General features: G+C 37.9%; 1 protein-coding gene across 2 annotated transcripts in view; it reads right to left on the bottom strand.

The window, feature by feature from the left end:
* LOC124364840 (zinc finger protein ush) overlaps positions 1-24374 on the bottom strand; it is a 394052-nt gene that overhangs the window by 11263 nt on the left and 358415 nt on the right. Inside the window, exons 2-7 of one of the 2 annotated variants that reach the window (XM_046820618.1) lie at positions 11189-11452; positions 5641-5733; positions 4964-5077; positions 3909-4090; positions 3270-3800; positions 1729-2982 (exon numbers count right to left, since the gene is read on the bottom strand). In XM_046820618.1, coding sequence (XP_046676574.1) covers positions 1729-2982; positions 3270-3800; positions 3909-4090; positions 4964-5077; positions 5641-5733; positions 11189-11452 — 2438 coding nt within the window. The remainder of the gene's footprint in view (positions 1-1728; positions 2983-3269; positions 3801-3908; positions 4091-4963; positions 5078-5640; positions 5734-11188; positions 11453-24374) is intronic. The other variant, XM_046820619.1, reaches the window with a different exon arrangement.

Genomic DNA, 24374 nt, shown 5'->3' with positions numbered 1-24374 from the left:
TGTTTCCAGACATAATATACACCCTGTATTAGTTATCCATTGCTTAGTAATGTAAATAAATGTTTAATTCATAAGAAAAAAGTATACAAGTATTTAAGGTACACATAAGATAAGGTGTAATGCTGTGTGCACCATGGCGTTAAAGCCGGATACAAGCTTAACAAGACAAGCTGTTCCACGCAATCCTGTTAAGAGATTTAGATTCTGTCTACTAGTCTCTAACAATACAAACACATTTTTCTGATGTTTCTGATGAGATACTGGCAACCTAATTTGGTTGAATGTTGATTTACAAAGGGGAAGAGGAGGATCGTACTTAAATGTAGGACCACTCATATGGCAAAGTGGGAAAAAACAGGAAATTTTAGCTGACAACCACTACCAGGGAGAGACGGAAAGTTCAACAATACCCTCCTGGAAATATTTTGAAAGTTAAGTATCACAACAAATTTTAAGCGAAAGAAAATTCAAGAATTAAATCATTTCCTGGTTATTATGCTTACAAATCACAAATGTGTTGTTTTTGCATCATTTTTATGAAAAACTGTAAATTAGACAAATACTATGTGCTAGCAGCACTATAATCGTCTGTGTCCTCAACGTTCATCAACATATACAAGTGAACACTAACAAACATGGCCAAACATAAGTCCCGCCAAAGTTGAGTATTAATAAACCTTAAGCATGTAAAGTTAGAGTGGATTTAGTAGATGTAATCATTACATGATGTAATACAGTTGCAAAAACATATACCTTTTATTGTTAAATATGATTTTAACAAACACATTTATGTTATGTTATTAACTCCACTTATAGGGTTATCTATTTATATTAATGTAATGAAAATAACTAAAACCCTTTAAATTAAAACTTTTTATTACATACACGTGTTTCGGTTTTTAACCATCTTCAGTGTACATTATCCTCTCAGGTTAATGTACACTGAAGATGGTTAAAAACCGAAACACGTGTATGTAATAAAAAGTTTTAATTTAAAGGGTTTTAGTTATTTTCATCACATTAATATAAAACACATTTATGTTATATAACACACCTTTATGGGAAAATAAAAGTAATTTTGTATTTGTTTTACTGAAATTATCTTCCCTGGAACTATATTTTCAACCCTAAATTAGTTTTATTTTGAAAATGTCACAAGTGAGGTTTGTACCAGTTTGAAAGAATTTTCAGGTTATATTGAGGACTATACTTATCATTAAAGATTATTCATTAATGGTAATTATATTGTAATGGTCAGGGTCCAGAAGGAGATAAATTTTATAATCTTTCTAATTTTAGAAAATACTCATAAATAGCTAATTTTTATGGTTGGACCTTCAAATTTTGTGAATGATATAAAAAAATATACTGAATCGCAGTGGTGTTTAAATTGAGTTAAAAATATAGACAGAAAATTATAACATAACAAAACATTTGCATCCATAACTTAAACAATTAAAATATTCATATTACGTTGTTATGTAACATTTTACTTCTAGAATATTTAAGTACAGTACAAAAAACGTTAGCAGAAAAAGAGTTCATGATAGAGCCAACACTATTCATTTCTTCAAGGGAAGCCAACACTATATTCCCGTTTTTCATCAGATGTAATGGCAAAAGTTTTGTAGATTAAATATTTTTACGAATTATGACCTGTTAAATCATTTTAAAAGTGCAGAAACTTTTCTTATTTATTTCAAACAAGTACAAATTTACATAGCTCACCTTGCACTTCTGGCATCTTCTGCTTCCTTTCTCACTGTCAGTGCTGGTCCTCTTCGGACAATAGTAAGCTTGGTGGGCTGTCAAGTTGTCGTAGGATGTGAATTTGATGCCGCAAGCAGCACAAATAAACTGGTACAGAGTAGGTTTGGAGACCGAAGCTCCAGAGTTGGGTATCGGGTTTACAGGACTATGAGACTGATCCTTGCTGGTAGGAGATGAGGCAGTGTTGGGAGGAGAGGAAGACATTGCCGGGCTTGCAGGCTTCACGTCGTCATCTGGCACTATCATGGGTTCATTCACCTGCCGTGCTGAACAATAATGTTTTTTGTGGGCGATGTAATTTTCATGCTTACAGAAGACTATGTTACACTCTTGACACTTGGAGACACCTTGCTTGACGAGAACTTGCGGAGCTGAGACGGGAGAATCTCCTCCTGCGGCCACTGCAATCCTGAGAGCCATTTCAGAAGTCAGCAGCGGTAGGATAGTTGCAGGAGCAATGAGATCTGCCGGTGTTCGTGGTGGTTTCGGAAGTAACAGAGGAAGATTTCTACCAGCAGCAGGGATAAGTCCTGGAATGGCCGGGATCGGTTTACCTTTTCCTCCTGGAAGTCTTGATCCACTGAGGTGTGACACGAGATCTGGAGGGAAAGGCAAACCTGATGCTTCAGATTTTCCAGGGTAACTTTCCATTTGACTCTGAGCAGCAGCAGCTAAAAGCAAACTAGACAGAGTGAGGTTGTTGTTACCATTATCCAGTTTTGGAGGGGATACTGACTCAGCTGATAATTTCCTTTTTGAATCACCGTGTTTGTGAACTTTCTCACTCATATTTGGTAAACCATTTGGTGTCCTACGTGGTGATTTGGCTCCAGAGGGAGAAGACTTTGGACTAGGACTGCTGCTCTGAGAATCTGTCCGGTGTCGTTTAATTTCTTGAGGTTTTCTGGTATTTGCAGAATACGAAGAGGAAGACAACGTGGGTGAGGGGGGAGCTGGGGATGGCGACGAACATGTGGACGATGTGGACAGCATTAGAGGTATAGAGGGAGCACAGATAATGTCCTCTGGATCCGGTGACGGGAAGATGTTTGCCTGATTGTCCACACTTTGTCTGTTTTCTTTCTCATCCTCCTCTTCCATATCGATCACTAGATCACCTTCTTCTTCTCGTGTTCGAACACTCAAATCTAAAGGAGCACCAGGTGTTTCACTCATGCCATTTTTAGTCCGATTATCTTCAGGTTGTTTGACCTGCAAAAAGAAATTGAAATGTTCATACAAAATAAGGTAATTACAAAAAATTAGGGTGATTTTCAAAACAATATTATAATGTACAATAAGCCAATTTATTTGCTGATTGGTTCACTAGAGTGACTAAGGAAATATATTTCAAGACAACCAAGAACTCACGTTGAATTCGTTATTAAATTTAACATGACATTTAAAAATAATTAGGAAACATATTTATGTCAATTTGTGGTATCGCTGAAAATTAGAATCTTCTCTTATTATACATACATAGTGATGGAGGTACTCACTATCGTCTCTGATGTAACCCTCTGCCTCTTGCTTATTTCATTGGGGATTTGTGGAGGGAGCCTGGAATGTGATAGAAGTCCCTGAGCCAGTGGCTGAAGGGTTCCGTCAGGGAGCAGTAGACAAGCAGTGTCCTGAGCAGGGAGACCCATCACCGCAGGTCCGGACAGTATGGAAGCTCCTTGAAACAGAGAGTAGGGAACGATGAGGATGGGATTTGTTGGCAAGGCGAGGAAAGGTTGGGTGGGAGGCTCTCGGGAGGGGTGGTTGGAGGTATCTGAGGCTCCCGGAGACGTGGGAGTAGTTCGAGACTCGGAGGGTGAGCTGGGAGCTGAAACCGGTTTGGATTTCATCACATGCCGAGTGCTGCAGTAGTGTAACTTATGTGCCTTGAAGGTTTTGGTGGAAGAGAAACGAATATCACAGTCTTGACAGTATCTATCCACAAGATTTGTCTCGCCCTCAGTCGCGACTGAACCTGTCTGAGAAGCGGGCGAGGATGAATGCATGCGCATGTGACGATTCAAGCTAACCTACAAAATAAAAATAATTCCATTAGTTTACCGCTTTAAATCCATATAAAGATTAATTAAAAATACGACAATAATCAATTTTTCTTTGTAATAATTTGATCTAGGTACCTTCTTGTCTGCGCTATAAGAACAGTGAGGACAACGGTACTGCTTGCCAGACCTCATACTCTTAGGTGCAGGTTCTCCTGTGCTGCTCTCCCCTCCACTGGCATCCTCCCTCCCCTCCACCACTGGCTTCAAGTCTTCTGGCTCACTCTCACCTCCACCTCCCCCTCCACTGCTGGTCGTGGCTGCATCAACACAAGCAGTTCATGTCAAACAATTCTTAACTAAAATGGTATGTGATTTGTGTACTTATATATTACATTGACCACACTTGTTTTTTGTTTGATTCAAGTTAAAAATTACCTAACAGTCAGGTACGTGCTACAACCAATCTTACCCAATGGCCAACTGCCCTACATGAAAACAAACAGACTGGCCAAAAAAGCCAAATCTACAGAGATGTATCCAACCTATGTCTATGAAGATGATGTTTTAAGTAACATTTTTAAAAATTGTATTCCCATATATTTTGTACTCGGATATGAACTGATTCCTTGCCTGGAATGCACTCCTCACCCAATACACAATACAATAATAAGTTTTTATTGCCATATTACAACCACATAACAATACATAAATAGAACCATAAATTAAATATGAAAATAAATACATAAATTAGCAATAAATATTCAAATGATCAAAGAAGCTAGGACATACCATACATTTATTCACCACTTGAACATAAAAAATTATATTTAGACCAAACAGCCTTAAATCACAAATATGAAATTTTATCACTATAGTGCGTTTTTATAATACATGATTTCAAACAAGTCCACATTTACAGATTTGTTAATGTATATGTGCTGTGGGATGCTACAAATTATACTAGATCATAATCAGTTTTTTGTTATCGGTTTTTTTTCTACTGGTTAAGTATACTGTCTTTGAGCACTAATTACAATACTATATAGCATGAAATATGCATTGAAATACATATTTTATTTACTAAACGTAACTTGTCAATTAATAAAAATGTTTTAAGCACAATTCCAAAATGTATGTATCTCAAGGGTGACCCTTGTATCCTTATGTACTTAGGGGAAGTTTAGACTCACCTTTAGGTGTGGGGACATGACGATGCGAGCAGTAATAGGTTTGGTGGGCGTCCAGGGTGCTGTGAGAACTGAACCTGATGCCACAAGGAGTACAGATGAATACGGCACTGCTCCCTGAAACACGCCACAACACGTTTATAAACTTCCAACTCTGCAGTCTTATGTGCAAGTAACAGTGCTTCGCTACACATTATTTAACACATGCTCAGGACACAAAGGTGACCTGTTTAAGGTCAAGTCAGAATACTGTGTCCATTTAGAGAGAAAAGAGTTGTAGAGGATGAAGTATCTAAAAACCATTCTCTAATTAGGAAAAGTAGTAATCACAGACGAAGAGTGAAGAATAGTGATGATCTCAGCCTAAGCTTATACCGGAGAATACTTAGATGTCCGTCAGGGCAAGGGATTTTGGATATTCCTGCGTTAAAATAATTTAAACAAAGTAAGTCCCGGAATTATAATATAATGTTTACAATATAGATACTAAAAAATTCCAAATAAAAAATTAAATAATAGAACTTTAAATCGAGGATAAAGCTGTAACATACCAACACATGAATTTTATAATTTTGATGACAAACCTATGAAGTTTGTGAAGATTTTTTGTACCAAATTTAAATTGTATTACTTGTGTGTTGTGGGGAGAAGGGGGGTTTTCAAAATGTGATTTGGCCTACCTTGCCTGTTTTCTGCAGAGTCGGGCTTGCGCGGAGCAGGGGCGGGGGACTCGGCAGGAGGTGGAACGCAGAACAGCCGACCTGCTACAATCGCTGCAAGAACACCACAATGCTGTTAGCTGGCAGGAACTGGTAGTGGTCGTGCCACACCAGATATAGTTCTTATCAGCATACAGAGTGATTGCGATAAGGAAATAAACAGAACCTGTGATAACAGGTGATAGGGAGATTAATGTAATTACACCACTACTATCATGGAGTAATGGCAGGAGCATCTGATTATAACACTGACTTTGCCTGTGGCAAATTAGTCTGATAAAACTGATAGAAAATTATTTCTTAATTTATTCAACATCTTTTCAGTACCTTTCAAAAGCTAACACATCAATTTTCATCAACACTACAATGTATTATAGCATCTAACATTTGCCCTGAAAATGTTGTGCATTTGTGTGGTGCCAAACTAATTTTTTGAACAAGTTATACATGGTTGATTTCTGTATTTAAAATTATACAAGAGGGATGATAATCCTTTTTTGAGCAGTTTCAAGAGAGTAATACCCAACAGCTTCAGGTTAGTCAATATAACAGCCAATAGTATAAGTAACAATATAGAATAGGTCAAATCAAAACAATTTTAATTGGGTCTAAAATAATCACTCAATACAGTCATCTCATATACTATTAAATAAATCAGAATAATCTTCATTTTTTGCAATTACATAACCTTGACGTATAAACTGTTGCATGTAATGTATCAACATTTTGTATTAAAACGATAACAAAAGTGTTATGATTATGTGTTTGTACATAATATAAAAATCGTGTAACTCTTTCACTAACAATGAAATCGACACAAAAGGTTATGTACTTATTTTATGTATGTTGAAGCTTTACAGTTCTGTTATGGTTTTATAAATGCTCCATAGTCAACTTACATTTCTAGATACTCTTCTCTATATCATCACTATAATGTTCTTATCATCATCATTTACTGGAGGAAAAGACACTATCACTACCGAAACAGCGAAAACTTTGCAAAAAGATATATTTAAAACATCAGTAACCACCAGCTCACAACAACCCATTGACACAGCACTTGAAGTGCCTTTATAATTAAACTATAGATAATAAACGTTATCAGATGTATTATCAAATGTCACGTTAACATTAAGCTGAACAAGTGAAGATAACAGGTTATTACACTAAGTATTGCAAAGATAAGGTACCAGTTGCTGCATGTTATCACACACTACTGTACTACTCATATTGAAAACATAGATGTATTCGCAGAAGACTTGCTAGTATGCATAACAACAACTCAAATACAACCAATTTACGAGGGCTGTAGAATATTTCAACATTTCCTTAATATCTCTGTGTGTTTGTGTATGTAGAAACAAAATAAAGTCAGAGCTAAGCCTATTGTTAGTATGAAATTGTAACTTAATTTACTAAAATAAACGAAGACGTACAGGTTAAAAGTTTTTGTAATGTGCACTAAAAACGGTGTAAGAAATAATGATACTTTTACTTCTCCAAATATCCAATATTTTGGTTATTACATAACACCACCTTCTGAATCTCCAGAGCAAGGGTTGTAGTAGAGCCTTCTCCACTAGTTGTGTCACAAACAAAGCTGGTTATTACCCAGATCTAAACATGGAGGATATACATCTTGTACTAGGGATGCAGTACAAGACATAGTCCTCTTAGGTTGATTTAAGCCAGACAGATGAATGCAGACTCTGCAGAGAGCCATAAGAATTAAAAGACGCATATGGCTACACTGTCCTGACATTTTCAAAACAAAAACAATACTAGGAGCTTATCTCCTCAACCGAAAGGATATCAGAGAACAGGAGCCCTCAAATCTTATAGGCTTCTGTAAAAATCTCAGATTATGAGGGCCAGAAACTTAAGTAAGGAAGGCGGAAAAGTCTTTCCAGGACTATGTGCAAAGACTCTGGCTCTTTCCACGAATGTCCTTATGGCGAAGGTTAAAACACTTGGTTATGTGGCCCACGACTCAAGAGGACATGATGCAACAAATCTGGGCTACTGTCCAATAAAGAAAAAAAGGAGAAGAGGTCTTAAGGGTAGAAGAAAACTTCAGTTCCAGGGTAGAACTGAGTTTGGAAAACAACGGATTACAGTTCAAACATCTGCAAATAAGATTAGTTGAATAACATATTTGTTGGAGCGAAATATGAGTAGTTACCACCTAGATAATCGTAAGAATAACAATTAATTTAATTACAGCATCTATCAGTGACATTTAAAAAAAATGATAAACCAAATTAAAAAATTAATTCATTATGAAACTATGGCCTGCGACAGTCAACGTTACTAACTATTGTACAATAAGTGTCAAGCTAATACATGTAGTAACAACTTCGCTTCTGCTCTATACTGAGTGAGAACAGCTACTCTCAATCTGTCTGCATCATAAGGTGTCTCTCGCATTCAATGTGGTTAACTACTGTACAATAAGTGTCAAGCTAATACATGTAGTAACAACTTCGCTTCTGCTCTATACTGAGTGAGAACAGCTACTCTCAATCTGTCTGCATCATAAGGTGTCTCTCGCATTCAATGTGGTTAACTACTGTACAATAAGTGTCAAGCTAATACATGTAGTAACAACTTCGCTTCTGCTCTATACTGAGTGAGAACAGCTACTCTCAATCTGAGTCTGCATCATAAGGTGTCTCTCGCATTCAATGTGGTTAACTATTGTACAATAAGTGTCAAGCTAATACATGTAGTAACAACTTCGCTTCTGCTCTATACTGAGTGAGAACAGCTACTCTCAATCTGTCTGCATCATAAGGTGTCTCTCGCATTCAATGTGGTTAACTATTGTACAATAAGTGTCAAGCTAATACATGTAGTAACAACTTCGCTTCTGCTCTATACTGAGTGAGAACAGCTACTCTCAATCTGAGTCTGCATCATAAGGTGTCTCTCGCATTCAATGTGGTTAACTATTGTACAATAAGTGTCAAGCTAATACATGTAGTAACAACTTCGCTTCTGCTCTATACTGAGTGAGAACAGCTACTCTCAATCTGTCTGCATCATAAGGTGTCTCTCGCAGTCAATGTGGTTAACTATTGTACAATAAGTGTCAAGCTAATACATGTAGTAACAACTTCGCTTCTGCTCTATACTGAGTGAGAACAGCTACTCTCAATCTGTCTGCATCATAAGGTGTCTCTCGCATTCAATGTGGTTAACTATTGTACAATAAGTGTCAAGCTAATACATGTAGTAACAACTTCACTTCTGCTCTATACTGAGTGAGAACAGCTACTCTCAATCTGTCTGCATCATAAGGTGTCTCTCGCATTCAATGTGGTTAACTATTGTACAATAAGTGTCAAGCTAATACATGTAGTAACAACTTCGCTTCTGCTCTATACTGAGTGAGAACAGCTACTCTCAATCTGTCTGCATCATAAGGTGTCTCTCGCATTCAATGTGGTTAACTATTGTACAATAAGTGTCAAGCTAATACATGTAGTAACAACTTCGCTTCTGCTCTATACTGAGTGAGAACAGCTACTCTCAATCTGTCTGCATCATAAGGTGTCTCTCGCATTCAATGTGGTTAACTATTGTACAATAAGTGTCAAGCTAATACATGTAGTAACAACTTCACTTCTGCTCTATACTGAGTGAGAACAGCTACTCTCAATCTGAGTCTGCATCATAAGGTGTCTCTCGCAGTCAATGTGGTTAACTATTGTACAATAAGTGTCAAGCTAATACATGTAGTAACAACTTCGCTTCTGCTCTATACTGAGTGAGAACAGCTACTCTCAATCTGAGTCTGCATCATAAGGTGTCTCTCGCAGTCAATGTGGTTAACTATTGTACAATAAGTGTCAAGCTAATATATGTAGTAACAACTTCGCTCTATACTGAGTCATCTGTCTGCATCATAAGGTGTCTCTCGCAGTCAATGTGGTTAACTACTGTACAATAAGTGTCAAGCTAATACATGTAGTAACAACTTCGCTTCTGCTCTATACTGAGTGAGAACAGCTACTCTCAATCTGTCTGCATCATAAGGTGTCTCTCGCATTCAATGTGGTTAACTACTGTACAATAAGTGTCAAGCTAATACATGTAGTAACAACTTCGCTTCTGCTCTATACTGAGTGAGAACAGCTACTCTCAATCTGTCTGCATCATAAGGTGTCTCTCGCATTCAATGTGGTTAACTATTGTACAATAAGTGTCAAGCTAATACATGTAGTAACAACTTCGCTTCTGCTCTATACTGAGTGAGAACAGCTACTCTCAATCTGTCTGCATCATAAGGTGTCTCTCGCATTCAATGTGGTTAACTATTGTACAATAAGTGTCAAGCTAATACATGTAGTAACAACTTCACTTCTGCTCTATACTGAGTGAGAACAGCTACTCTCAATCTGTCTGCATCATAAGGTGTCTCTCGCATTCAATGTGGTTAACTATTGTACAATAAGTGTCAAGCTAATACATGTAATATATGTAGTAACAACTTCGCTTCTGCTCTCTGCTCTAACTGAGTGAGAACAGCTACTCTCAATCTGTCTGCATCATAAGGTGTCTCTCGCAGTCAAATGTGGTTAACTATTGTACAATAAGTGTCAAGCTAATACATGTAGTGTAGTAACAACTTCGCTTCTGCTCTATACTGAGTGAGAAACAGCTACTCTCAATCTCGAGTCTGCATCATAAGGTGTCTCTCGCAGTCAATTTAGTTAACTATTGTACAATAAGTGTCAAGCTAATACATGTAGTAACAACTTCGCTTCTGCTCTATACTGAGTGAGAACAGCTAATCTGTCTGCATCATAAGGTGTCTCTCGCAGTCAACGTAGTTACCTATTGCACAATAGAGTTTTACCTATTGTACTTAGTTTGAGAGGTGGAACTCTGAGAGCAGGATCTGTGACTAGACTGATATTGAGCTGTAACTTTTCTCTTCACTCATCAAATTAGAGAGCAGAAGGCAAGGACACCAGACACTCAGTCTGCAGGGCTTGTAGGAGGCTCAGGCTTGAGAGGAGGAACTTGGAGAGCAGGATCTGTGACTAGACTGATATTGAGCTCTAACTTTTCACTTCACTCACCAGTTTGGAGGGTAGAAGGCAAGGACGCCTGATACTCCAATTCTGCAGGGCTAGCAGGAGGCTTAGGCTTGTGAGGAGGAACTCTGAGAGCAGGATCTGTGGCTACACTGAAATTGAGCTATAACTTTTCACTTCACTCACCAGTTTGGAGGGTAGAAGGCAAGGACGCCAGATACTCCAATTCTGCAGGGCTGGCAGGATGCTTAGGCTTGTGAGGAGGAACTCTGAGAGCAGGATCTGTCACTAGTCTGATATTGAGCTGCAACTTTTCATTTCACTCACCAGTTTGAGGGCAGAAGGCAAGGACGCCAGATACTCCAATTCTGCAGGGCTGGCAGGATGCTTAGGCTTGTGAGGAGGAACTCTGAGAGCAAGATCTGTGACTAGTCTGATATTGAGCTGCAACTTTTCACTTCACTCACCAGTTTGGAGGGCAGAAGGCAAGGATGCCAGATACTCCAAGTCTGCAGGGCTGGCAGGAGGCTCAGGCTTGAGAGGTGGAACTCGGAGAGCAGGATCTGTAGCTAGACTGGTGTTGAGCCGTAGCTTGGGGACTGGTGATGCTGGAGGTTGAGGCGGCGTGGCGGGGGGCGGGTCTGGCTCACTAGGAGTGCTGGCCTGCTTCACTCCTTCACTGCTGGCACGGTCCACCTCACCCTCACTGCCCCATTCCTCCTCCTCGCCAGCTGCAAGAAAGGCATTAGATCTTTAATTATTCCACTTCATGAAGAATATTAAGTTTAACCTTATGATCAAAGTAATGCAACACTTCAAAAATACAACGAAAATTTATTTGTTAAATTCAGACCAAAACTAACTCCTTACTGTTCCCAAGTCACACACATAGCATGCTCTTTAGCCAATAATTCGTTCCTGGAGTTCTTTGTATAGGGAATTATCTTAAGTCCTCTTGAGCATCCTGATACCACTTACAGGACAAAGGACTTTATTTAGAACTTTAAGAACTTCATAGATAATTAAAAAACACATTGATGGACTACTTTGATTAGAAAATAGGTTCCCTATAGTACTAGTTTCTGAATCACTCAAAATGCGATATTAATCAAAAGAATTAAAATTCTGTCTGTTATAACCTATAATTAGGTGTTTAATATAATGATTTTGAAACTAAAGCTAAAATTTATTGTCTTGAGAGGGAGTGACATTACTTTTACAACCAATTTAAGCCAATATCTGTATAAAAGAATTTAAGCAAATAGCCCATGCTTCAACACAATTAAAACTAAGGATATGCTGGAGGTATGTGAATGACACTTTTATTATCTTTCCTCATGATGAACTAAATCAGTGATATCTTACCAACATTACTACCCCTGTTCCATGGAAGTAGAACATCATCTTTCCTCATAGAGAACTAAACTCAATGATTTCTTTATCTATTAAAACAGCATTAATACCCTCTGTTAACTAACCATGGAGGTAGAAGACCAAAACAAACTCCCTTTTTGGACATGTAAGTAATAAAACATAGGGATGTCCTTGGGCAACAGCTTATCAAATGAAAATATGGTTAATATCTAAATTTTTAATCAAACAATAACAAATCTGTCAAAAAGAAGCATAGAGCTTTGGTTTAGTCAACAATGGGGTAAAAGAAGAAAAAAATTGAATCTGACTATGAAGAATGAATGAGTGCCCTCAGTTTCTCATACATAAGTGTAATATTGTGATAATAAACATCCTGAGTAAAAAAACACTAATACAAAGAACTAATGCATATATGTCACTCCCTTATTTGCCTGGATAAACTAAAAAAGTAGAAGAGTAGGCAAAAATACAATATTATAAACACTTTTCGATCTTAGTATCTTGTAAAAACCAAACAAAAATGTCATAAGGCTTAAAATCTGTTTACAGTAAAGCATTTTACTGTGATAGGGAATACATAGATGAGACAAAAGGTTAATCTGTGAGATAAAGAATGTAAAGACAATACAAGAGCTAGTGGAAAAGTTTCATATTGTTCAACATTGCTGGTCTGAAAATTATGAAGACAGCTTTTTAAAATAAATAAATACATTAAACACAACTAATTGGGCTTTATACACAAGGTGAACAGATTAAGAGTTATGTCAATCTTCTGTTGAAGTCATTTGCAGTCCTTCTGAATGAAGCTGAGTATTCAACTACGAGTATATGCTTGATGTTTTGAAGTGACACTTTTTTTGTTGCCAAGTTTAACTTTGATGAGTTTATTACCATGTGTTGTTGAATTGTTTATAATTTTTATGTATACTCAAAGATGAAAGTGGTTTCAAAGTATATAATTTAATAACAGTGTTTTATATTTATGATAATAGTTGGATGTAAAATATTTTGGGAATTTATTCTTTTCTAAAAATCTAAAAAAGACGATTTCATATTTTTTGAGCCAAACTTCCTTATTATATCTCTTTTCCAAAAAAATTGATTGCACAAAAATGTGTAGTATTTCATCATTATCGATAAAAACCCAAGTTTTCCCCATCAACAACCTTTCAAACATTAGTAGAGGAAGAGAGATTTAACATTATATCTGAGGGAGGACTCTATATTATCAGAGGCTTAAGTTAGTTTTAACATTTGTGCTTGCTTGATTGCCTGAACACTCTTTTCCGTGAATTTTTAATTGTTATGGAAAATAAATGTCGTTGTAAATCAGTGGGATAATGATGTTCATAAAAACATTGGTTGGTGGGAGGGTTTCTTTAATTTTCATTGAGTACAACAGTTTCGGACATACAATATTTCCCACACAAAACAAAATGGTTTTTTTAGAGGCAGGCAAGAAAGGGCCGATAGGATATAGGCTATATCTCGAAATCTATAGCCAGAACCCCGCTATCCCACTTACATCCCTCACCGCTAAATTAATATTATCTGCAGCAGGTACGTTTTGTTTGCGAACAAATTACAAACAGTGCTCGGAGTTATGAACCAGGTGGGTAGCGATAACGCTGCTATCTTCGTCGACGCGCAATTAGGGCCTTATCGCGATCCTGCCTCAGTTCGTGGAACTCATTAAGAAGTTGGTGATCGGGTGCCGATACCGGCATCGGATTATAATGAACGTTATCGTTTCCAGGTCTATCGGATCCCGCACGAATCAATTACGGGCCACACACCAGCACCGACTACGGGCTACGGGCTGGACTTGCCGCATGAGGCCTGGGCCTCGTCTTCTGTTGACACGAACGTCTCGGACACGCGTCCATTACACGGAGTTCCGGCATTCGAGAGATAAGCCGCGCAACTAAGAGAGTTCAATTTCCTGGCGTGCTGCCAATTTCGCAAACCCTCACACTGAAAATTCTTATTCTTCCTTAAATAAAAATATTTGACCGTGAGTTTATCAATATTTTAAAAGATTCCATTAACCTCGAAATGTTTTAAAGCTCTGTTACTTAACGCGTAATGAGGTAACCGTTATTCCATAATATCCTATGAAAAATGAAAATGAAACAAAACTTGGGGGTTTTTGCTGATGGTAATTATTACATCAATCAACTAGTGTTTAAAAGAATTCCCGTCTGTACAACACACAACATAAAACACAGTAACAGTAGTGGAGTGGTACTACTGTTTGAAGTAAATCAATAAAAATTACACAATGTTCTCTTGAAAAGAACACTCAAAATGTACTGTTAAATACGATAGGGATTGCTAAGTTCGACCCTCACATTATTATAGGTGGCTTAGCCGTATACAGACAGATATGATCTTTGGCCTCCTAGAGTGACCAGCTGACGTGTAGGGAATCCCCACTCGCGAATAGCGCTCGGGGTTGAACAATCTCATTTTTCATTTTGAACCTTACGAGAAAAAATAAAGGAAATGTATGTTTTCTAAGCATTCCTTCACCAAATTATTCTATGTAGTTAGTTTAATTGTATACAAAAAATAATACAAAATAGAAAATAATACCAAATTTACGTTATAGATAGTACGTTAAATACGTTACAGTTAACGATTAGGGTGTAAAGAACGAAATATGGGACTGCTGACTAAACCATCCAATGCATTCGTGATAAAAAGAAAACAAATAATCCGGAAATGTAAAAATTTATACATATTGAAGTCGACAGTCAGGCGCAATACTTGAATTTTGAATTAGTCAATTTGTAGAAAGCGGTATTCAAAAAATGTTTTAACGTTTTGAAACAATTTAATTGTGACAAATTTTAAAGGGGAATAAAAAAATTTTCTATAATGATGCTCTGATAACGACTGGAATTTAGTTATAATTGGACTCAAAGTATGATTAATTCGTTATATTATAGTTAAAAACTAAACATAATGTAAAAGAATGATAGATATATTGTGGTGAAATATGTATGTTCCTAAAGTACAGTACAGCGGTTATACTGTGACACACATAAGAACCCGTCAGTGCAGTTGTGTCAATAAACATGACTGATTGATTGTCACGATGCGAAATATCGAACCAACAGCGGTCGAGTCGCGGAGCGCCGCCCGCCCTCGCGGCACTGCCTAGAGCGTCAGGCCTTGCAGTGCAGTGCAGTTGCAAGATAAGCAAGAATATGATTTTATAGAGGGTCGGGCGCGCACGCAACCCTGCTGATAACGCTATCAGTCACGCCAAATGCGGGTTCAGATCCAGATATGCAAAGCGGCGGCGGGCGGCGACACGGGGCCTGGCCCGCTACCGTACCATCCGCGCCTTACTACTGTACTACTGTATCCGTGCAGCGTCATCGGCACGTAGCGACAAAACCATTAACATGTATGAAGGACAATAGTGCGTATTTCAACCCAACTTGTTTAACACCCCTTCGTTACAATTTACACTTTTCTGGTATACGCTATTCTTTTAATCAACCCTGCAAAACGAGAAAGAAAAATTAACAATAGCAAGGAGATAAACATAACGCTTTCATATACAGCACAAATAATTCATTCAAAATTGTTACTATTTAAATAAGTACGATCCTCGTGCCTTTAATTCTTATCGTACTTTAGGATTTTAATAAATAAATATTTCTATATTTATCCTTGAGATAAATCTGCCAAGTCGTGTTTTGCTAGTTCTGGGTTGGATTGGTAAGGTGAACGTGGTGTTATGTGGCATAAGGTTAGAATAACTTACACGCACGCGCGCGCCCACACACACACACACACACACACACACACACACACACACACACACACACAACGACTACTACTTTCGGTACTATTTATAAGTCAATTATCTTATTGATAGTTTTATTTATTTATTGTGCTAATACATGCAACGATACATGGAAATTCATATAACAATTGAATAAAAAAGATAACTTTTTAAATGAATGTTAAAACGCAGCTGCTGCGTTTATTGTCTTTAATACCTGTATCTTGGCCAAAGATTATAACTGTCTTCATTACTTCCAATAAGGCATTCTATTTAAGTGTTTACATAAAAAAAACTAGATAAGATTTAAGAAATAATATCCCAACATTTACCATTCATACTATCGTAAAACATCGACTTATTTTGTTTCTGAGTTATTTTATATTTTAATATTCAAATAGTTATTCCGAAATTCCGACCTATTTATTAAAAATATAAATTAATAAATATTTGAAATAAATATATCTTTAATTGGTATATAAACCATGGCTCTTTGTGTTACTGAACATTCGTATACATCGTAAAATCGTATCAGCTTTTACTCTGTTAGCTGAAAGAATGTTTTCAAATTTATTTTGTGGACAATATTTGTGAAAGAGAGGATAACTCAGTGTTATTGCTCGGTAGGGGTGGTCTGGTCCCACCTTGAGGGGGTGGTGGGGGGGGGGTACAACGTATATATGTACAGTCGCTGTGTGACTCTGATAACGCGGGGAGAACGTGATAACGCTAATCACGCGCTTTATTAGTAAGAGCTCGCTCGTAAATTAACGTTATCTGACGTTGGCGGGTAAATCTTGATATCATGGAGTCGGTGTCGTGTGTGTGTGTGTGTGTGTGTGTGTGTGTGTGTGCGCGTATGTATGCGTGCGTGTGTGTGTGTGTGTGTGTGTGTGTGTGTGTGTGCGTGTGTTTAAGTTATTCTAACCTTATACTACATAACACCACGTTCACCTTACCAATCCAACCCAGAACTAGCAAAACACGTCTTGGCAGATTTATCTCAAGGATACATATAGACATATTTATTTATTAAAATACACATATTATTGAAATTTTGTACACATTGAAGAAGAACTTACCAATATAATAGACACAAAAACATGTAGAATTAGTGAAACATGACAAAAAATTAAAACAGTGTACAAAAATTAGCTGATTTTAGTGAAGAACAGCAGTGTAGAAGAGCAGTGTAGTGAAGAACTGTCACTTTCATAGTCAATCTCTCCCACTACTCACACGGCGAGTATTTTGGCACCAGCCCGATTTAGTCACCGCAAAAGTAAGAAACCAGAGATCTAGCAATAAAGCCAGAATTGCAGGCTGCAGGAAAACCTGAACCAATTTAAATAAATAAAAACGTGTGTTGGACATAACCATAAACTGTACAGAGTACTCGAGCTTGCTTACTACGTAAACTCCTCCACTAACAACTCAACTCCTGCCGACCAACCAGGCGCCCGCTCGGCCCTCCTGATTAATAAGACTCTTATCGAACACATTTTCACATATTTCCGAGATGTATTAAGATGGAAGATAAAGCGATCGTGATGCTCGCTGTTTGCTCTCGTCGCTTTGGCCGCGTTTTTCTTTCGCTGCCAAATCATCACCCGAGCAAGATGCAGCCTATTTGGTTACGAGTTGGCTAGGAAGCTAAATAGGTTTAGGCAGCCAAACTAGGCATCGTCTGAGCCTATTTTAGTTATAGTGAATTTTACGTTGTGGAATTTAAAAGATCTGGAGAAAATACTAGCAAAATACTACTTATTCACCTCTAATTATTTGGTGGTATTTCATTTTAAATAGGGCGGATAAATATTAAAACGACTTTAGTTTGCCATCAATAAATAATTAGAAGTTATGCCTGCAGATACAGATGACTTTTCTGCGTTAATAAATGAAATTGCAGAACCTATTATTTGTTTTAAGTTTATTTTTGACAATGGAAGGATTGTGAATGAAACAGGAGTTTCCGGACATTTGTTCAGTGAAACAAAAAATCAGTAACACGACGTTTCGAGATCTGCAATCTGATCTCTTCTTCAAGTATATATATACTTGAAGAAAAGATCAGATTTCAGATCTCGAAATGCAGAGCCTATTTCACTTCAGACTAAAACATCCACATGGAAACAACGCTTTCACTGTTTCTAGAAGTGAATTTTACTTAGTATTCTTTTACATAATGAAATTAAGGCAATTTTAGATAGTTTAGATAGAATCCCCACAGTTACCCAGCTACATCGCGCTGCTATAGAGGAGGCAAGTGCGATATTATAGCGTCGGAACAAACATGTATGGACACAAGGAACGAGTAAGTGAGAAGGAACAGCGGAACAGTTCGTGACGTGAGGGTAGGGGATCTCGCGAAATTAATCAGCCCCCAACCAACAATGGCGGTCCATCGGTGATCTCATATGGCAATAAACACATAGACGTGGCCGAGATGGGCCGATACAGGGCACCGATCATCGGCTCTGTAGAAAAAACAATAAATTACTTGACGAGGCCTCGTGTGAACATCTATGATAACACACACGCTCGCCTATCGCAATGGAATCTTCACTCGAGATTCAATATAACTTATGTAAACCTTATCCTGCATCTCGACAATGGCATGGCGATGGATTGGACTATGGACTTGGCTCTATACCGACTCCAGGTGCTATGTCTCTCCTACTCTTGTTGTTCCATCACGAACGTCTTTGGTCTTATATAATGCATTTTCAAAAATCGAACGTGTACAGTTTATTCTCCATTGATGTTTATTCAAATTCCCACAATTTACCGACAGAAAGTGATTTCTTCACTTCACTTCTGCTTGATCAAGTTATGACAGAACGCCACTGACTTTACCTCTTGTCTTTCTGAACTCTGGACAAGGTCAAAAATCACGAACAAAATTTTCGCGCTCAGTATTTGCATTCAAAAACAAATCAACTACTGTTAAGCTCATAAATCTTACAACCATTTTTTGGAGGAAGATAAACAAAATTATTTATTCTAAATTTAGCACATTACAGATAACAGTTGTTTTTATTCCAAATCTAGGAGAATAACTGAGGAGGTCTAGGTTTGGTCCACGCACTAAGTCATTATTAAGTTTGACTTCATGTTTACCTGGAAAGAACAATTCCTAAATAACTGTATGTACAGCGTTGCACTGAAGACGTTTGAAGTATAAATCGTAGGACGTGCTCGACTACAGACAGGACAGGTGGCGACCTCGGTCCGGCAACAGCTGGCCTCGATGTTGTGGCATTCGTCACCTTGGCGGGTGTCGCTGGAAGATCTCCAGATCTAGCGATAAGTCGCACTCCAGCGGAATACATCAGCATGACGTCATCCCACGTCCTGGAGTGGCGACACATTTGTCCCCGCGTGTGTGGAAATCGATTCACTTTTTGGGTAATTTCCATTAACAATTCTTTGTTTTACGACTCGTTGTAGAAATACTACAAACTCTAAGAAGACTCGACATGAAGAGCATTTTCAATTGGGGGACAAACAATAAATGAGTTTAATAAAGATTCCACAGTGGCAGACAGTAAACGTACTGCGGCCGTAATACCTAAACAGAAGTGGAGTCTGTACTAGGCGTCTCGTTATTTATGTTCTGCCGAGGCTAAATAACGGCCACGTGTGAATTCCAGAGAGGTCAACCCAATTTGGCCGGGACTCTCCAGATACCAATCGAGGAGATTTAGATATGCCAGTGATAAGGGTAGGATTCCGGCTCCCGGGCGGGGAGTCGTAACTAATTAATCTGGAAGGCAAAGAACAGGAGCGGCGGATTAAAATTTCCGAACAGGTGCCCGCACATTGTCCGGCTGTGACGAGTCTCTGCCGGGCGGGTTTCGGCACCATTCTTCCACTTCCTGGTCGTCAGTCCGCGCAGCGCGGCGCCTTTGACGGAGGTCGATCACCGTCAACAGCCTACACAGCGGTGCTTGGGAATCTTCGGCAAAAACCAGGCGCGCAACGGACCTCCTTTCTTTTATTGCCTCGACTTCCCGCAACAGGTTCTGATCCACCCGCAGATGGGAGTATCTCGACATCGCCACAGAGCTATTCCGGTGATTTACGTCAGTCCGATGGAATAGTGAGTTGCGAGAGAAATTCGAGACCTAAGAAATAAAATCTGTACGAAACCTCAAACATGCACCTGGGGTATCAATAAAATAATGGTATTTATCTTTTCAACAAGAACATTTCTTTAGTCTTCGAGGTCTTTCCTACTTACCATTTCAAATGAAGATGTCAAATAAATTAAAGCAACATATTAACTTCAACAGTGAAACACGTATATCAATTCAAAACACGTGTTCTGTTTTCCTTCTTTTCCTATGGATCTGTTTCAAGGTCACAATCCTGAAACGTGGCGATTGTGTTTTATTTGAAAAAAAGGGTTTCCTTTTTTGCGTTACCAAGGACTTCATCAGGGGATTCCGTGCGAGTCAAAGTTATGAGGTAAGTATTGTTGCTAACATATTTTCTCAAAGATCGGCTTAGAAAATTAATTAATGCTTTATATAGAAATAAAACAAGACAGACTCTGCACGACGACTTTGTACGACTAAGTCTGCACTGAAGAACGCCACTGGGTGTATTTTGTTTACTCAAAATAAGATCTTTTTAGTATATTTGTAAATTGAATATAATAAACTATGTTACGCACTGACCGGTTATTTATTTTTGGAAAGAAATACAACTGGACGTACGCTCTGAAAAATATTTTATAGAAACAGCTGTTCACTACGTTTGAACAAAATATTCCACTTTTACAGTATATAGACAATACAAAGGCTTGCCTTTCGTAGAATGCTAAATAAATTTCAATAAAAAGTTATTAAAATTTTAAAATTTGACCAAAGCCTGTCTTTCACACAAGAACCACTCAAATTAGATCCACTTTCCGCACAACAGAGGCGCACTGCAAGAAGTAAGACGGTAATAATTTATGTGTCACGTTTGTATACACAGATTGATACACAGTTACAGATATGAATGAAACAACAATGAGAGTAACTGATACTCGGGCTACACAAGTAATATATTATTGTGTCGTTGACACTACAAGAATTAATTATTATGTTGGTGAGACCCGTGCGGTTACTTGTGGTAATGTAATAAATCTGTGTAAGGCCTGATAATACATGGGTTTTATTGAACATTAAATACTTGAGTACCTTATGTTTTGTTCACAGAATCACATTGGAGAAGATGGCTAATTTATAGATATCATCCCAAACGCTACCTAGTTATTGTAATATTTTCACCGGTTGTGCAGAAAAATATATCAGACTCTCATATTTGATTCGAATTTATAAAAAGTTTAAATTTGATAAAAACACACAGCAACGTAAACTTGAGATACTACTTTAACTCTCTACACTATCGAATGCTGTTAAACCCGATCAGAGTTTCAAAATAGGATACGAAAGGGGTAAAGCAGTTTTAAGTGCAGACGCAAAATATTGTACAATAACCGCCAGGCTATAATACGAGTTAAACGAGCATACTAGCTATAATTGAGTTTAATTTTTATCACACTTTGGCATCACATTTTTATATTTTATTCTATGGTTGAGTTTAACTGAAACCCGCATCTCGTAAATCTATAATTCACAAAGAATAAAAAACTTGCACTTAAACTTGATTCACTTGCAATTAGAAGTAAACCGTGAAAAAATTACAGTTCCCCACCAAAACAAGACCAGAGAAACTCTGTAACAATTCAACATAACCTCACCACACTTGTTATTAATTTATAAGTGAATTAATTCCCAGTCCACACAGAGATGTCGCACAAAGGCGTAATCCAGTACTGTTCGAGTATTACTCTATATTTAGTTGTTTATATTGTCTTTAACAAATTTTTGTAGCCTACTGTGTAGACAAGAGAGTGCTGGCGATTTTAAACTTACTGAGATTTCAATAACGGCCATTCGCTCGTCAGTGCCCCAACAGCTTCATACAGTAAATAATAATAGATCTTTATTGCGTTCACAATTTTAAGAACATTGTATACAATCGTCAATATACATGTAGTAAAATAAAAAATAAATCAATTTAAATACACGTCATTTCACTTATTAAAAAGTGTTCAGCTATGCTGATTACAATTTAGAACAGAACTAAAGGACTTGACCAATTCATTTAAATTAACTTCAAATTCGATCCCAGCGGCTCATCACAAACTCTTCAATAGAGTAGAACACCCTCGACACCAATAGGTTTCTCAATCGAGCTTTGAATTTTTTAGGATTATTTAAATTTGTTTTCTCATCAGGCAGCTTATTTATGAACCTTACACCAACCTCGGATGGTAAACTTTCGAACGTGGCAGTTCTGTGCTGTTGAGTACGGAAGTTGTCCCGGCCCCCAGTTCCATATTGGTGAACGTCCCTGCCTTGGACCAACTCACACTTGAACCGGCAGTTCAGAGCAACCTCGAGGATTTAGAGACAGGGAAAAGCCAGCAATTCAAGCTCCCTGAAGGAAGTTTTACACGAATCTCTGAATTTCAATTTTGAAATTATTCGGTCCGCTTCTCTAGGATTCTAAATACTATTTTTCAAATTTGTATTTAGAACAGCTGCCTCACAGTCTCAGCCCGTATGGTATATGAGGATATACAAGGCCAAAATAGGCCGTTCTTAGTACGCCCAAGGAGCAAAACTTTGAGAGGTTTCGTAAATGCCCGAAGAAACCTTTAAACATATGCATGTGTCGTCCCATGTCAGGCCTCGGTCAAAGCACATACCTAGGAACTTAGGAGAATCCTTTTTCCTCTAAAAGAACATCATCTACCATCACAGAAGCGCAATCCTCAGGCACATATTGCCGAAGGTTGAGGGAGGATCCGACTAGTCCAGCTCCGACATTCAATAGACGCTGACCACTAGTATATCTTGAGACACAGATGGATAGGAAGATTCGGTAATTGAACGTGTGTACGGTGTAGAGGCAGAGGTAGCTATAGCTGTTGTTTGTCTGGGCGGGGCACTCACAATACGGCACGGTCAGCAGTCGATGGTATCGGGTTATTAATTGGCCGGCCCTGATTGGGAACACGCCCGGACCGCCGCCGTTAACATCTACGTTAGCCGGAGTCCGGTGCCGCCATGAGCACGAGCTAATCACACGGTCACGGTGCCATAAACCACCAACCCAACCGGAGAAAGGCCTGGGCCGGTGATACTCAGGCTCAGCATGCCTCTAAGTCTAGCTAACCTCTGATTTCACACATGAGAGCTCCCTACAGATAACATCTGGATGCAGCCTTAACCGTGCTGGTGTTACTTAGAAGATAATCTCTGAATTCATTCCCAAGGAATGAAAATGATTATGACGATGTAACTTCCACAGATAATCTCTGGATTCGTTCATGAGAAAATCGTCATGCCGTGGTTCCTTTCACAGATAACTTCTGGATCCATCCGTAAGAAAAGCAATAATCATGACGATGTTACTTGAACAGATAATCTATGGATTCGTTTCTAACAAAATAAACGATATTGCAATGATACTTCCACAGATAATCTCTGAATTCGTTCCTAAAAAATAAAACGATATTGCAGTGATAATTTCACAGATAATCTATGAATTCGCCCTTAAGATAATCTCTGGATTCGTTCATGAGAAAATTAATAATCATGCCAGAGTTATTACCACATATAATTTCAGGATTCATCTGTAAGAAAAGGAATGATCATGCTGATGTTACTTTCACAGATAATCTCTGAATTCGTTCCTAAGAAAAGCAATGAACATGCTGATGTTACTTTCACAGATAATCTCTGAATTATATCATGAGAAAACTAATAATCAAGCCAGAGTTAGTTTCACAAATAACTTCTGGATTCATCTGTAAGAAAAGGAATGATCATGCCGATGCTAATCTCACTGATAATCTCTAAATTCGTTCCTAGAAAATAAACGATCTTGCAGTGATATTTTTACAGATAATCTATGAATTCATCTCTGAGAACAAAATGATCATGTCGGTTTTACTTTTACAGATAACCTCTGAATCCACCACTTTGAAAAGTAATGATCATGCGATGTCACTTCCAAAGGTGATGGTATGACTTCACTTCCATAAGCTAAACAAAATGGCGAAGACAATACCAGTCCCACACATAATATCTCTTACTTCCCTTCTATGAGAATCAAGGTTCATTATACAGTGATATTTACATCGTACAATGCATATTTATCAAACCAAATCTGTAAAAGTGCGCTAATATTCTTCACAACTACACACTTCTACAGCTTGGAGACTTAAACGCAAGTCATCTCAGAAGCTGCCAGATCGTGCTGGTTACACTGGACACAAATCTATCAGTGTTAATTATATTTATCACTTAGTATAATAAGGCATATATTATACTGGTAAATGGAATTCCGCATGCGCTATTTTGTACATTATCAACTACAGTTTCCATTGTTAAATCCAGTATTTGAAAACTGTTCAC

This window comes from Homalodisca vitripennis, chromosome 6 (genome assembly GCF_021130785.1).
Source record: "Homalodisca vitripennis isolate AUS2020 chromosome 6, UT_GWSS_2.1, whole genome shotgun sequence".
Taxonomy (NCBI): domain Eukaryota; kingdom Metazoa; phylum Arthropoda; class Insecta; order Hemiptera; family Cicadellidae; genus Homalodisca; species Homalodisca vitripennis.
Note: the sequence above shows the minus strand (reverse complement) of the source record. Positions and strands in the feature narration are given on the sequence as shown.